This window comes from Bombina bombina, chromosome 11, assembly GCF_027579735.1.
Source record: "Bombina bombina isolate aBomBom1 chromosome 11, aBomBom1.pri, whole genome shotgun sequence".
Classification (NCBI taxonomy): Eukaryota; Metazoa; Chordata; class Amphibia; order Anura; family Bombinatoridae; genus Bombina; species Bombina bombina.
The window spans coordinates 162054543-162072056 of record NC_069509.1 but is presented as its reverse complement, the minus strand read 5'-3'; the positions used below and the strand labels follow the sequence as shown (position 1 = coordinate 162072056).

At 38.8% G+C, this 17514-nt stretch overlaps 1 protein-coding gene across 2 annotated transcripts in view; it reads left to right on the top strand.

Annotated features, from left to right (window-relative positions):
- NTAN1 (N-terminal asparagine amidase) overlaps positions 1-10779 on the top strand; it is a 79956-nt gene extending 69177 nt beyond the window's left edge. For both annotated transcript variants that reach the window (XM_053694363.1, XM_053694362.1), the window contains 3 exons: positions 8131-8228; positions 9133-9246; positions 10281-10779. In XM_053694363.1, the coding sequence (XP_053550338.1) occupies positions 8131-8228; positions 9133-9246; positions 10281-10460 (392 nt within the window). In that variant the 3' untranslated portion in view covers positions 10461-10779. The remainder of the gene's footprint in view (positions 1-8130; positions 8229-9132; positions 9247-10280) is intronic.
- Positions 10780-17514: the final 6735 nt, after the last annotated feature.

Below are 17514 nucleotides of genomic sequence, written 5' to 3'. Positions count from 1 at the left end.
GTTGCTCGCTACAGACAAGGCTGGAGACCTAACCAGTCCTGGAACAAGGGCAAGCAGGCCAGGAAACCTGCTGCTGCCCCTAAGACAGCATGAATCGAGGGCCCCCGATCCGGGAACGGATCTAGTGGGGGGCAGACTTTCTCTCTTCGCCCAGGCTTGGGCAAGAGATGTCCAGGATCCCTGGGCGTTAGAGATCATATCTCAGGGATACCTTCTAGACTTCAAATTCTCTCCCCCAAGAGGGAGATTTCATCTGTCAAGGTTGTCAACAAACCAAATAAAGAAAGAGGCGTTTCTACGCTGCGTACAAGATCTTTTATTAATGGGAGTGATCCATCCGGTTCCGCGGTCGGAACAAGGACAAGGGTTTTACTCAAATCTGTTTGTGGTTCCCAAAAAAGAGGGAACTTTCAGGCCAATCTTGGATTTAAAGATCCTAAACAAATTCCTAAGAGTTCCATCGTTCAAAATGGAAACTATTCGGACAATTTTACCCATGATCCAAAAGGGTCAGTACATGACCACAGTGGATTTAAAGGATGCTTACCTTCACATACCGATTCACAAAGATCATTACCGGTATCTAAGGTTTGCCTTCTAGACAGGCATTACCAGTTTGTAGCTCTTCCATTCGGATTGGCTACGGCTCCGAGAATCTTCACAAAGGTTCTGGGTGCTCTTCTGGCGGTACTAAGACCGCGAGGAATTGCGGTAGCTCCGTACCTAGACGACATTCTGATACAAGCTTCAAGCTTTCAAACTGCCAAGTCTCATACAGAGTTAGTACTGGCATTTCTAAGGTCGCATGGATGGAAGGTGAACGAAAAGAAGAGTTCTCTCTTTCCACTCACAAGAGTTCCCTTCTTGGGGACTCTTATAGATTCTGTAGAAATGAAGATTTACCTGACAGAAGACAGGTTAACAAAGCTTCAAAATGCATGCCGTGTCCTTCATTCCATTCAACACCCGTCAGTAGCTCAATGCATGGAGGTGATCGGCTTAATGGTAGCAGCAATGGACATAGTACCCTTTGCACGTCTACATCTCAGACCGCTGCAATTGTGCATGCTAAGTCAGTGGAATGGGGATTACTCAGACTTGTCCCCTACTCTGAATCTGGATCAAGAGACCAGAAATTCTCTTCTATGGTGGCTTTCTCGGCCACATCTGTCCAGGGGGATGCCATTCAGCAGGCCGGACTGGACAATTGTAACATCAGACGCCAGCCTACTAGGTTGGGGCGCTGTCTGGAATTCTCTGAAGGCTCAGGGACAATGGAATCAGGAGGAGAGTCTCCTACCAATAAACATTCTGGAATTGAGAGCAGTTCTCAATGCCCTTCTGGCTTGGCCCCAGTTAACAACTCGGGGGTTCATCAGGTTTCAGTCGGACAACATCATGACTGTAGCTTACATCAACCATCAGGGAGGGACAAGAAGCTCCCTAGCAATGATGGAAGTATCAAAGATAATTCGCTGGGCAGAGTCTCACTCTTGCCACCTGTCAGCAATCCACATCCCGGGAGTGGAGAACTGGGAGGCGGATTTCTTAAGTCGTCAGACTTTTCATCCGGGGGAGTGGGAACTTCATCCGGAGGTCTTTGCCCAAATACTTCGACGTTGGGGCAAACCAGAGATAGATCTCATGGCGTCTAGACAGAACGCCAAGCTTCCTCGTTACGGGTCCAGATCCAGGGATCCGGGAGCGGTTCTGATAGATGCTTTGACAGCACCTTGGACCTTCGGGATGGCTTATGTGTTTCCACCCTTCCCGATGCTTCCTCGATTGATTGCCAGAATCAAACAGGAGAGAGCATCAGTGATTCTAATAACGCCTGCATGGCCACGCAGAACTTGGTATGCAGATCTAGTGGACATGTCATCCTGTCCACCTTGGTCGCTACCTCTGAAACAGGACCTTCTGATCCAGGGTCCCTTCAAACATCAAAATCTAATTTCTCTGAAGCTGACTGCTTGGAAATTGAATGCTTGATTTTATCAAAACGTGGTTTTTCTGAGTCAGTTATTGATACCTTAATACAGGCTAGGAAGCCTGTTACCAGAAAGATTTACCATAAGATATGGCGCAAATACTTATATTGGTGCGAATCCAAGAGTTACTCATGGAGTAAGGTTAGGATTCCGAGGATATTGTCTTTTCTACAAGAAGGTTTAGAAAAGGGTTTATCCGCTAGTTCCTTAAAGGGACAGATTTCAGCTCTGTCCATTCTTTTACACAAACGTCTGTCAGAAGTTCCGGACGTTCAAGCTTTTTGTCAGGCTTTAGCTAGGATCAAGCCTGTGTTTAAAACTGTTGCTCCACCATGGAGTTTGAACTTAGTTCTTAATGTTTTACAGGGGGTTCCGTTTGAACCCCTTCATTCCATTGATATCAAGTTGTTATCTTGGAAAGTTCTGTTTTTAATGGCGATTTCCTCGGCTCGAAGAGTCTCTGAGTTATCTGCCTTACATTGTGATTCTCCGTATCTGATTTTTCATTCAGACAAGGTAGTTCTGCGTACTAAACCTGGGTTCCTACCTAAGGTGGTCACTAACAGGAATATCAATCAAGAGATTGTGGTTACATCTTTGTGTCCTAATCCTTCTTCGAAAAAGGAACGTCTGCTACACAATCTAGATGTAGTCCGTGCCCTGAAATTTTATCTACAGGCAACTAAGGATTTTCGACAAACGTCTTCCCTGTTTGTCGTTTATTCTGGTCAGAGGAGAGGTCAAAAAGCTTCGGCTACCTCTCTCTCCTTTTGGCTTCGTAGCATAATACGGTTAGCCTATGAGACTGCTGGACAGCAGCCTCCTGAAAGAATTACAGCACATTCTACTAGAGCTGTGGCTTCCACTTGGGCCTTTAAGAATGAGGCTTCTGTTGAACAGATTTGCAAGGCTGCAACTTGGTCTTCTCTTCATACTTTTTCCAAATTTTACAAATTTGACACTTTTGCTTCTTCGGAGGCTGTTTTTGGGAGAAAGGTTCTTCAGGCAGTGGTTCCTTCCGTATAAAGAGCCTGCCTGTCCCTCCCGTCATCCGTGTACTTTAGCTTTGGTATTGGTATCCCATAAGTAATGGATGATCCGTGGACTGGATACACTTAATAAGAGAAAACATAATTTATGCTTACCTGATAAATTTATTTCTCTTGTAGTGTATCCAGTCCACGGCCCGCCCTGTCACTTTAAGGCAGGTAATTTTTCCATTAAACTACAGTCACCACTGTACCCTATGGTTTTCCTTTCTCTGCATGTTTTCGGTCGAATGACTGGTAATGGCAGTTAGGGGAGGAGCTATATAGCAGCTCTGCTGGGTGAATCCTCTTGCACTTCCTTTTGGGGAGGAGTTAATATCCCATAAGTAATGGATGATCCGTGGACTGGATACACTACAAGAGAAATAAATTTATCAGGTAAGCATAAATTATGTTTTTGCCTGTAAAAAAAAACATACAATACCCCCCCCCCAACATTACAACCCACCACCCACATACCCCTAATCTAACCCAAACCCCCCTTAAATAAACCTAACACTAAGCCCCTGAAGATCTTCCTACCTTGTCTTCACCATCCAGGTTCACCGATCCGTCCTGAAGAGCTCCTCCGATGTCCTGATCCAAGCCCAAGCGGGGGGCTGAAGAGGTCCATGATCCGGTCAAAGTCTTCATCCAAGCGGGGCAGAAGAGGATCTTCCATCCGATTGAAGTCTTCATCCAGGCGGCATCTTCTATGGTCTTCTATCCGGAGCGAAGCGGCAGGATCCTGAAGACCTCCTTCGCGGAACATCCATCCGGCCCGACGACTGAACGACGAATGACTGTTCCTTTAAGGGACGTCATCCAAGATGGCGTCCCTCGAATTCCGATTGGCTGATAGGATTCTATCAGCCAATCGGAATTAAGGTAGGAATTTTCTGATTGGCTGATGGAATCAGCCAATCAGAATCAAGTTCAATCCGATTGGCTGATCCAATCAGCCAATCAGATTGAGCTCGCATTCTATTGGCTGTTCCGATCAGCCAATAGAATGCGAGCTCAATCTGATAGGCTGATTCCATCAGCCAATCAGAAAATTCCTACCTTAATTCCGATTGGCTGATAGAATCCTATCAGCCAATCGGAATTCGAGGGACGCCATCTTGGATGACGTCCCTTAAAGGAACAGTCATTCGTCGTTCAGTCGTCGGGCCGGATGGATGTTCCGCGCTGGAGGTCTTCAGGATCCTGCCGCTTCGCTCCGGATAGAAGACCATAGAAGATGCCGCCTGGATGAAGACTTCAATCGGATGGAAGATCCTCTTCTGCCCCGCTTGGATGAAGACTTTGACCGGATCATGGACCTCTTCAGCCCCCCGCTTGGGCTTGGATCAGGACATCGGAGGAGCTCTTCAGGACGGATCGGTGAACCTGGATGGTGAAGACAAGGTAGGAATATCTTCAGGGGCTTAGTGTTAGGTTTATTTAAGGGGGGTTTGGGTTAGATTAGGGGTATGTGGGTGGTGGGTTGTAATGTTGGGGGGGGGGGTATTGTATGTTTTTTTTTACAGGCAAAAGAGCTGAAATTCTTGGGGCATGCCCCGCAAAGGGCCCTGTTCAGGGCTGGTAAGGTAAAAGAGCTTTTACCTTTTTTAATTTAGAATAGGGTAGGGAATTTTTTATTTTGGGGGGCTTTGTTATTTTATTAGGGGGCTTAGAGTAGGTGTAATTATTTTAAAATTGTTGTAATATTTTTCTTATGTTTGTAAATATTTTTTTATTTTTTGTAACTTAGTTCTTTTTTATTTTTTGTACTTTAGCTAGTTTATTTAATTGTATTTATTTGTAGGAATTGTGTTTAATTAATTTATTGATAGTGTAGTGTTAGGTTAATTGTAGGTAATTGTAGGTAGTTTATTTAATTAATTTATTGATAGGGTAGTGTTAGGTTTAATTATATCTTAGGTTAGGATTTATTTTACAGGTAAATTTGTTATTATTTTAACTAGGTAACTATTAAATAGTTCTTAACTATTTAATAGCTATTGTACCTGGTTAAAATAATTACAAAGTTGCCTGTAAAATAAATATAAATCCTAAAATAGCTACAATATAATTATTCGTTATATTGTAGCTATATTAGGATTTATTTTACAGGTAAGTATTTAGCTTTAAATAGGAATAAGTTATTTAATAAGAGTTAATTAATTTTGTTAGATGTAAATTATATTTAAGTTAGGGGTGTGTTAGTGTTAGGGTTAGACTTAGCTTTAGGGGTTAATCCATTTATTATAGTAGCGATGAGCTCCGGTCGTCAGATTAGGGGTTAATAATTGAAGTTAGGTGTCGGCGATGTTAGGGAGGGCAGATTAGGGGTTAATACTATTTATGATAGGGTTAGTGAGGCGGGTTAGGGGTTAATAACTTTATTATAGTAGCGGTGCGGTCCGCTCGGCAGATTAGGGGTTAATAAGTGTAGGCAGGTGTCGGCGACGTTGTGGGGGGCAGATTAGGGGTTAATAAATATAATATAGGGGTCGGCGATGTTAGGGCAGCAGATTAGGGATACATAGGGATAACGTAGGTTGCGGCGGTTTACGGAGCGGCAGATTAGGGGTTAAAAAAATATGCAGGGGTCAGCGATAGCGGGAGCGGCAGATTAGGGGTTAATAAGTGTAAGGTTAGGGGTGTTTAGACTCGGGGTACATGTTAGAGTGTTAGGTGCAGACGTAGGAAGTGTTTCCCCATAGGAAACAATGGGGCTGCGTTAGGAGCTGAACGCTGCTTTTTTGCAGGTGTTAGGTTTTTTTTCAGCTCAAATGGCCCCATTGTTTCCTATGGGGATATCGTGCACGAGCACGTTTTTGAGGCTGGCCGCGTCCGTAAGCAACTCTGGTATCGAGAGTTGCATTTGCGGTAAAAATGCTCTACGCTCCTTTTTTGGAGCCTAACGCAGCATTTGTTTGAACTCTCGATACCAGAGTTAAATTTATGGTGCGACCAGAAAAAAGCCCGCGGAGCGTTAACAGCCCATCTACCGCCAAACTCCAAATCTAGGCCTAAGAATTTCCGAAAGACTTCTAGTCTATTTGTTATCTTTTCCGGTTCTAGGAAAGGTCAGAAGGCCTCTGCCATTTCTTTGGCATCATTGGTTGAAATCTTTAATTCATCATGCTTATGTCGAGTCGGGTAACACTCCGCCTCAAAGGATTACAGCTCATTCTACTAGGTCAGTTTCTACTTCCTAGGCGTTTAGGAATGAAGCTTCGGTTGATCAGATTTGCAAAGCAGCAACTTGGTCTTCTTTGCATACTTTTACTAAATTCTACCATTTTGATGTGTTTTCTTCTTCTGAAGCTGTCTTTGGTAGAAAAGTTTGAATCTTCTGCTTATATTTTCAGTTTTTTTTCTTTATAAGATTTAAACTTTATTTTTGGGTGTGGATTTTTTTCAGCGGAATTGGCTGTCTTTATTTTATCCCTCCCTCTCTAGTGACTCTTGCGTGGAAGATCCACATCTTGGGTAGTCATTATCCCATACGTCACTAGCTCATGGACTCTTGCTAATTACATGAAAGAAAACATAATTTATGTAAGAACTTAACTGATAAATTCATTTCTTTCATATTAGCAAGAGTCCATGAGGCCCACCCTTTTTTTGTGGTGGTTATGATTTTTTTATATAAAGCACAATTATTCCAATTCCTTATATTTAAGCTTCGCACTTTTTTTCTTATCACCCCACTTCTTGGCTATTCGTTAAACTGATTTGTGGGTGTGGTGAGGGGTGTTTTTATAGGCATTTTGATTTTTTGGAAACTTTGCCCCTCCTGGTAGGAATGTATATCCCATACGTCACTAGCTCATGGACTCTTGCTAATATGAAAGAAATGAATTTATCAGGTAAGTTCTTACATAAATTATGTTTTTTTACCCTGATAAAAAAAATACGCTAAGAAACGTATACTGAATTTTTATAAGAGGAGACGATGAGGACATTACAAAAGTGTAAAATAACATTTGTATTTTAAAATTTAAAAAAAAAATGAATAATTGACCCATTCACACAAAAATACACAGTAAAAAATCAAAAATCGTAACAAAACTTTTCACTAAAAATCATATTTTATCAAACTGTGTAAAATTTGTATGTAAATTGCTCAGGAATAAATCATATTAAATATGCACAGCGTAAATTATAATTTAAGTGTACTGGTTGCGAAAAAACACACAGACATTCTTATTTATAAGTACAAAATACAAAGCGTCATTGTTTCTTTGTAAAATGAGCTGAACATGGACGTTCCATAAGGCGTATATAAAAAATGTCTCTGTATTCCCAGAGTAATTCTGTAAATATTTTCACACTACAGATCTCTGTATTTTTCTTGCAAACTGAAAGGTGGTGAGCTTTTCTATAAACACTGAAAAACCCTAATAGACAAATACATGCATACGAAATTATATGCGATTGTAAGATGCTATATGCAGAAAGCAGCGTAATGTGATTTATATTGACTGCGCCTTCTGCTCACTGCTAACTTTGCTCCACGGTGTGAAGTTTCCCTTTCCAGCTAGCTCCATTACTTTCAATAGGAGCCATATCGCCACTCGCAGGGACTTTCCCCTTTTTTATAATAATTCCACCAGGGCAGCCACTGCGAGGGTCGGTGAGAAAAAAAAAACCTGTCTAAAATTGCAAGGTTTAAGGGCCTCATGTCTCGGTAACTAGCTGCCTAACTTTCTCTCCCGCTCTCCTCTTTCCTCTTTCTCTCCCTCTATCTCTCCCTGTCTCTCTCCCCCCATCTCTCTCTCCCTTTCTCTCTCTCTCTCTCTCTCTCTCTCTCCCTTTCTCTCTCTCTCTCTCTCTCTCGCATACTTTCTCTTTCTCTAGCACACTTTCTCTTTCTCTCGCTCACTTTCTCTCCCTGTCTATTTCTCTGTCTCTTTCTTTCTCTCTATCTCCCCCCCTCTCTCCCTTTCTTTCTCGCACACTTTCTCTCGCATACTTTTTCTCTCGCACACTTTCTCTTTCTTGCACAATTTCTATAGTTGTCTAATGTACCAATATGCACAGGTTTAAGATCCTACATGTTATTATAGCTAGTAAATTAATTATTATTCATTCAGTATATATTTCTCTACCTTCAGCTGTAAACGTTAAAACAGGTGAGATTTTTAAGGCAACGTTTCAAGATCGAGGACCAGACGAAGATTTAAGATCAACTTACATTTTAACAGGAGGATCGGTATGTTCATTACATTATTTGTTGGGATTTTTGCAAACCAAAGTAACCCTTTGACAGTTATTATATTCACCACATCACATTTAAGCGTTTTTCAATTCCGTGCATACGAATCACGCAACTCACTATCCTGTAGCTGGTTTTGTACTGGTTTTCCTAAGTAAATAATTTAGTGAACGGAATAAATTAAAGGGACATTGTAATAAAAAATGATGATCCATGTAAAAGCACAGCTTTTAAAGGGGCACTAAAATCAAAATTAAACTTTCATAATTCAATTAACTTTTATTATCAAATTGTGCACTTTTTTCTATGCACACTTTGAGGCACCAGCTCCTACTTAGTATGTGTAAGAGTTCGCAGTATAAACTTTTGTGAGACGCTGATGGCTCTCACATGATACAAGGGGCAATGAAAAAAAAAAAAGTAAAAATTAGTCACACACAAAAAAAAACTACTCACTTGAAATTTGGACAAATTATTATTGCATTGACATTTTTTATTATGGAATTCTACTTTATTTATCGGACCTTTAAAAAAAATTTGCCTGAAAAATGTGAAACTGATCTAATACAGCAGTATCAGTTGTGTATTTCCTGCTAATGCCCATTGGCTGATGCATATTTTTTACGAATGGTGATTGGCTGATAAAATTATTGGCTGATAGGTACTTCCTGCTAATGCTCGTTTGAACAGCTTTTTACTTCACATTTTTTAAGGGAAAAAAAATAATTTTCTTAAGTCTTGACCAATCTATGACCTATAATTATTATAATTTTTTATGCTATTGTATGAGGTGATCGTATGTTTTGTTTTTATTGTTTCTGATATATCATGACACCTTGCAAAAGCCATTGGTGACTAAAACATCATCCTGCACATATTTTATTTATTTATTTTTTTGTAGATGACTAATATTTACGATGCAAAAACTGAGCAACTACGTTTTGGACCATATTACTGGACACCTTTGCCAAATATTGATTTCTGGCTGGAACAAGACGATGAGCAAATCTTACAGGTAAATACTTAGCATGTGGCTGGCTTTAGAAAATTCTGCCATCATTTTAGATGTAACCTACGAATATATATTTTAAGTTTCAAGCATAGAGTGTATACAATTATTAACACTGAAACAGAAATGATGGGGGCTTTAAAAAGACAGGGAAATGAGCCTGGGTTCATTTAATTTTACAATAGAATAATTTTTCCAATATACTTCCATTAACAAAAATTCTTCTGGGTGGTCAATAACAATATTTTAGAAAAGTTTACCTAATGATTTCTCTACAAAATTACACCATTAAAGTATATGGGGATTTTTTGTAGTTAAATTGTAAGCTTTTCTAAAGGAGTGTGATTGGCTCCGTGGTTGGCTAAGGTAAGAGAAAAATGACGTTTTGAAGAATGAACGTGTGCAATGTTTGCATCAGCTTGTCTCTTTAAAGGGACAGTAAAGTCAAAGTTAAACTTTCCTGATTCAGCGAGAGCATGCACTTTAAAACAACTTTCCAATATACATCTATTATCAAATTAGTTTTGTTCTCTTGGTATCCTTTGTTAAATAGTAAGCGTGCACGTGGCTTTAGTACTCTATGGCAGCAGTGTTTTGCCACTTTGTATGTAGCAGTGTTATGAATTGTTGCAATCACTGCCGCACTATAGTATTCTAAAGACACGCGCATGCTCCTGAGATCCTATGAGCCTACCTAAACATATTTTTCAACAAATGATACCAAGAGAACAAAGCATATTTGATAATGAAAGTAAATTGGAAAGTGGTTTAAAATAGCATGCTCTATCTAAACCATAAACGTTTACTTTTGACTTTACTGTCCCTTTTAAATTGTCATTAAAATGAACGGGAAATGTGTATTTGTGCACCTATCTCTAGAAAGATCTGCTTCCTGTTTGATAAGAGAAACTCACACACCACACAAGCATAAATATAAAAAGCATTTTTTTCAGGAGCATGTGTTTAACAAAAACTGGTAAAATGTTTTAAAAAGTTCTGTTTTACGTAAAAATAAAAATTAAATCCCTTTAATTTTACAGTATTTTTCCACTTCTCCGGAAGCTGAACCCTCGCACTTTGTCGCTCATGTTAAATCTACTTTCAAGTTTGTGAAAGACAATCCTTACCCAGCAGACTCTGTTTTTCCTGATGACAGACCCCGCGTCTACAGGAAAAACGCAGACGGTTTATGGGAGCGAATTCTCCATGATAGTATATAAGAGAGACAAAGACCTGGCATATTGATTTGGATGTGCCAATCTTACTTAAACTATTTTTTTGCATATGTAAATATCTGCTTTAACCTAAATATTAACGTGAATATGGACCATGGTGCTTTAATACTATGCAATTCCTTTCCTATACCCTTATGATGGCATTCTCTTGTTGCTGAAGTTCATATGGACACTGTAACTTCTTTTGGACATTACTTTGATACTTGTAAACATGTTACTATATCCCAGTGTACAATTCCTTTATCTTGTGTTTTATTCAGTAATAAAATCTTGTGATTTTTGCCGTGACATTAACATTATATAACTTGTATATGCTGTTATTTTTTCTTCTTCAACAATACCTCATTACAATGTTCTTCTTTTTGTTAAAGGGACGTAAACAAAAAACCTTGTAAATACACAACTTTTCAATAATCTTGAAATAACTTAGCATATTGACTGATTGTGAAAACTTTTAGAATATATTAACACCATGTTTTTTGCCCAAATTGTTTGGAGGAGCCAAACTGTACTGTAGAATATATATAGTGTGTGTGTGTATGTATATGTATATATATATATATATATATATATATATACACACTATGTGCAGAATTATTAGGCAAATTAGTATTTTGACCTCATCATCCTCTTTATGCATGTTGTCTTACTCCAAGCTGTATAGGCTCGAAAGCCTACTACCAATTAAGCATATTAGGTGATGTGCATCTCTGTAATGAGAAGGGGTGTGGTCTAATGACATCAACACCCTATATCAGGTGTGCATAATTATTAGGCAACTTCCTTTCCTTTGGCAAAATGGGTCAAAAGAAGGATTTGACAGGCTCAGAAAAGTCAAAAATAGTGAGATATCTTGCAGAGGGATGCAGCACTCTTAAAATTGCAAAGCTTCTGAAGCGTGATTATTGAACAATCAAGCGTTTCATTCAAAATAGTCAACAGGGTCGCAAGAAGCGTGTGGAAAAACGAAGGCGCAAAATAACTGCCAATGAACTGAGAAAAGTCAAGCGTGCAGCTGCCAAGATGCCACTTGCCACCAGTTTGGCCATATTTCAGAGCTGCAACATCACTGGAGTGCCCAAAAGCACAAGGTGTGCAATACTCGGAGACATGGCCAAGGTAAGAAAGGCTGAAAGACGACCACCACTGAACAAGACACACAAGCTGAAACGTCAAGACTGGGCCAAGAAATATCTCAAGACTGATTTTTCTAAGGTTTTATGGACTGATGAAATGAGAGTGAGTCTTGATGGGCCAGATGGATGGGCCCGTGGCTGGATTGGTAAAGGGCAGAGAGCTCCAGTCCGACTCAGACGCCAGCAAGGTGGAGGTGGAGTACTGGTTTGGGCTGGTATCATCAAAGATGAGCTTGTGGGGCCTTTTCAGGTTGAGGATGGAGTCAAGCTCAACTCCCAGTCCTACTGCCAGTTTCTGGAAGACACCTTCTTCAAGCAGTGGTACAGGAAGAAGTCTGCATCCTTCAAGAAAAACATGATTTTCATGCAGGACAATGCTCCATCACACGCGTCCAAGTACTCCACAGCGTGGCTGGCAAGAAAGGGTATAAAAGAAGAAAATCTAATGACATGTCCTCCTTGTTCACCTGATCTGAACCCCATTGAGAACCTGTGGTCCATCATCAAATGTGAGATTTACAAGGAGGGAAAACAGTACACCTCTCTGAACAGTGTCTGGGAGGCTGTGGTTGCTGCTGCACGCAATGTTGATGGTGAACAGATCAAAACACTGACAGAATCCACGGATGGCAGGCTTTTGAGTGTCCTTGCAAAGAAAGGTGGCTATATTGGTCACTGATTTGTTTTTGTTTTGTTTTTGAATGTCAGAAATGTATATTTGTGAATGTTGAGTTGTTATATTGGTTTCACTGGTAAAAATAAATAATTGAAATGGGTATATATTTGTTTTTTGTTAAGTTGCCTAATAATTATGCACAGTAATAGTCACCTGCACACACAGATATCCCCCTTAAATAGCTATAACTAAAAACAAACTAAAAACTACTTCCAAAAATATTCAGCTTTGATATTAATGGGGTTTTTGGGTTCATTGAGAACAATCCTCAAAAATACAGCTTGCCTAATAATTCTGCACTCCCTGTATATATATGTATATGTATATATATATATATATATATATATATATATATATATATGTATATGTATATATATATATATATATATATAAAACAGGGTACAGGACAAATGGCTACTATAAATGTGTCTTTTTCCAAAAACAATTTTATCAAACTTTAGAAAACATTAATGTTATGCTAGATTATAATTTTAATGTGGTGCAGACCCTATAAAAAATTATTCTTCAACAAACTACAAGAGGAGAACAAGGACCATCAAAAATTTCTTAAGGCCCTGTATAGATAGGGAATCAAGCACTCTTTTTTTTATAAAAAAATAGCTCAAAATTGTAGCTAAATTAAACAATTGGAATGAATCTCTGACCAGTACAATCACTGAGAACAAAAAATAATTTATTAATAGTACAGAAAGAAGTAAATCCTAACTGTCTAAACATAGCAATAGGCCAGTTGTGTGCTGGCCTCGGGTATATGTTAGCAACACAAAGTAAAGTATGTTGAACAAACAATATAGTACATGTGGCCAATTAAAACCCTGAAGATGTGCACATCATAATCATAATATTGGCAAAAATACAATCCAAAGACACCTAGTACACTGCTACACCCAAGCTGTACACGGTACCCAAGTCAATACAAGGGATAATTACCGGACAGGTAAATTTTTAGGGATCTAAGTAGTGATAGGTGCTTTGTAAAGATTTCAGGAACAACAATAATGGCAGTATAGCAACAATTACAAAGAATTATATACAAGTATGAAGAATAGCTATTGCAATGGTTATTAGCAATAAGATAGATAGTGAGTTACATGCAAGTATGAAGAATAACTATTGCTGGTTATTAGCAATAAGATAGATAGTGAGTTACATGCAAGTATGAAGAATAACTATTGCTGGTTATTAGCAATAAGATAGATAGTGAGTTACATGCAAGTATGAAGAATAACTATTGCTGGTTATTAGCAATAAGATAGATAGTGAGTTACATACAAGTATGAAGAATAACTATTGCAATGGTTATTAGCAATAAGATAGATAGTGAGTTACATACAAGTATGAAGAATAACTATTGCAATGGTTATTAGCAATAAGATAGATAGTGAGTTACATACAAGTATGAAGAATAACTATTGCAATGGTTATTAGCAATAAGATAGATAGTGGAACATAGTAATACATCCTCCATAATGAATTGCCTCAGTACAGCAGTTACATAGAGACACAGCAGTTTACATAGAGATGCCTGCATATATTGAGATAAAATTCTCACAAGAGTGTATTGCTGAAGAAAACAACCAAATCACACCAGGATGATTTTCCACATATAGCGGTATTGTCTTCAGCCATGGGATAAGTGCTGCCAAAGCTGCATGCGTGTTAGTAAAGCATAGTACTTCTTATTGCTGAAGATGTTGTGTGAAAGCAGCAAACAAGCCAAATGAGCAGTGGGAGTCAGTCCAGGCTAACCCCCCATCAAGTGAAAGCAGCTATATTCCTGTGTTAAACCATAAGCATGCACTTATCTGATTCTGGAGGTGTCCACAATTGAGGTCCGCTGTTTGTTACCGGTTGCCTCCTGAAATACTGCCTTGTAATTGAGTCCCATGAAACAGTTTGCTGAGCCAGTTGAATGCTGCACGCTGAGACTGCAGCGTGGTAGGACTGTGTGCTTACTTCCTGTACTAGGTGTCTTTGGATTGTATTTTTGCCAATATTATGATTATGATGTGCACATCTTCAGGGTTTTAATTGGCCACATGTACTATATTGTTTGTTCAACATACTTTACTTTGTGTTGCTAACATATACCCGAGGCCAGCACACAACTGGCCTATTGCTATGTTTAGACAGTTAGGATTTACTTCTTTCTGTACTATTAATAAATTATTTTTTGTTCTCAGTGATTGTACTGGTCAGAGATTCATTCCAATTGTTTAATTTAGCTACACTTTTGAACTATTTTTTTATAAAAAAAGAGTGCTTGATTCCCTATCTATACAGGGCCTTAAGAAATTTTTGATGGTCCTTGTTCTCCTCTTGTAGTTTGTTGAAGAATATATATATACACATTCTAAAGATTTAGAATTTTCTACAGTATGTATAATAATTTGTAATAATTATTATTTTATAATATAAGAACACGCTTTGAGATTAGTAATTCCCTTCATGTGCTCTAATCTGACACCGTGTTAGACCAAAAGCACAAATCACGAATCGTGTTACGCATATTTTACATTCCTAAGTTCTTCACATAGAAAAAAACAATTTATGCTTACCTGATAAATTTATTTCCTTCATGGTGGTGAGAGTCCACAATCCATTACTCCTGGGAATTACCTTTCCTGACTACTAGGAGGAAGCAAAGATTCCCAAATCCCAAGAGAAAGGCAAAAGGAACAAAACTTTCCAAGATATAAGCTTAATATCCACTTTATGTATAGGCTCAAATGGAGGAGCCTGCAAAACCTTTAATACCAAATTAAGATTCCAGGGAGGAGAAATTGGCTTGATCACAGGCTCAATGTATGCCAAAGCCTGAAAACAACCATGAATGTCAGGAAGATAAGCAATCTTCCTATGAAACAAAACTGAAAGAGTAGAAATCTACCCTTTCAAAGAACTGGCAGATATGCCCTTATCCAAACCATCCTGTAAGAACTGCCAATTTCTAAGAATTTTAAAAGAATGCCATGAAAAACCATAAGCAACACACAACAAGAAATAAAAGCCTTCCAGACCTTATGATAAATCTTCTTTGTCACAGGTTTATAAACCTGGATCAAAGTCTCAATCACAGAATGTGAGAAACCTCTATACTTAAGAACTAACTGTTCAATCTCCATGCCATCAAGCTTAGAGATTTGAGAAATGGATTGGAAAACAGACATTGAAACAGAAGGTCTGGTCGGTGAGGAAGAGGCCAAGGATGACAAATGAAAGGATTACTGACGAGTTCTCTAGCCTTATCTTGGAAATCACTCTGGGAAGAAGGATCAGAGGAGGAAATAGATAAGCAAGCTGAAATAACCAACGAGCTACTAGAGTATGATTCCTGCACCACAGATAATGCATACAAAGCGTCTCGTGAAATTGAGCAAATTGAATTGCATCTGAAGCTGCAATCATAAGACCCAGTACTTCCATACAAAGAGCAACAGAAAGAAAAGAGAGACACTGAAGGCTCAGAAAGGCTGACACCAATTTTAGCCTTCTATGATCTGTTAGAGAGACTCATGGAGACTGAATCTATTTGAGACTTTAAAAAAGTAACCTTTGTCTTAGATACCAAAAAACTCTTTGGAAAATGGATATTCCAACCATGCTGTTGAAGAAACAACAGTCAGTGTCAGATTCTTTTAAATGAAAAGATGGAGCTTGAACCAAGATATCATCAGGTAAGGAAACACTACAATAACCTGAGATCTGATCACAGACAGTAGGGCATACAGGACTTTTGAGAAAATTCTTGGAGCTGTAGCCAGACCAAATGATAGAGCAACAAACTGAAAATGCTTGTCTAGAAAGGCAAAGCTCAGAAACTGGTAGTGTTCCTTGTGAATTGGGACATGAAGATAAGCATCCTTTAAATCTACTGTGGACATAAAGTGACCTTGCTGATCAAAAGGCAGAATAGTCCGAATAGTTTCCATTTTAAAAGTAGGAATTTTGACAAACTTGTTAAGAACTTTTAAATCCAGAACTGGTAGGAAAGTTCCCTCCTTCTTTGGAACAATAAAGAGATTTGAATAAAACCCTATCCCCTGTTCCTGCAAAGGAACTGGAACAATCATTCCCATAGTTTCTAGATCTGAAACTGGCAGATAAAATGCTTGGGCCTTTAAGGAACATTGGACAAAAAAACCTTCTGGAAGGCCTTGTTCTTAAACCTATCTGATAACTCAGAGAAACTATATTTAGAACCAAGGGATCTGGAACAGTCTGAATGAAACCAAGCCTCCTGAAAAAAAGCATAACTTGCCCCCTACCAAAGCCACACCTTCATGCAGACTTGGAAGTAGGGGTGGATTTTTTGGCTTGTTTAGGTCTGTTCCAATTAGCACTAGGCCTCCAGGCTGGGCCAGAGGAGCTATGCTTCCGAGAGGAGGAATTAACCTTCTTTTACTTGTTCTGGCGAAAGGAACGAAAACAATTGGAGGCTTTAGATTTCCCCTTGGAAGTCTTGAGGAAGAAAAGCCCCTTTACCTCCAGTAAGAGTAGAAATGATATAATCTAAATCAGAACCAAACAATTTCTTTCCATGAAAAGAGACAAAAGTCTGGATTATATAAGCAAACCAGGACTTAAGCCAGAAAAGACTGCCAAGGACATGTTCTTGACATTTATCTGAATAATGTGAAATACAGCATCACACATTAAGGATTTAGCATTATTGAACAATCCCAAAAGGTTCAAAAGATCTTCACTGGCAGAATCATTAGTAAAATTAACCAGTAAGAAGAAGCAGCAGCTACATCAGCAATAGAGATAGCTAGCCTAAACAAATGTCCTGCTTGCAGAAAGGCCATGCTATGAAAGGATTCTAGCTTACTAGCTAAAGGACCATTAAAAGAAATACTATCTTCCAAAGGGATAGTAGTACGCTTAGCCAAAGTCGAAATGGCTCCATCAACTTTAGGGACAGTCTCCCTCAGTTTAATATTAGAAGCAGGTAAAGGATATATCTTCTTAAACCCTGCAGAAGGGTTAAAAGAATTACCTGGTTTAGACCATTCCCTAGATACTATCTCAGAAACAGCACCTGGAATAGGAAAAACCTCAGGAGTTTTAGCAACAGTTTTAAAGACAATCTAAGCAATTTTACGGCTTATCCTTAGCACTTTAAGATTATTTAACTCCTAAAGTAAGCAACATCTCTTTTAAAAGAGAATGAATATGTTCAAGTTTAAATAAAAAAGAGGATGTA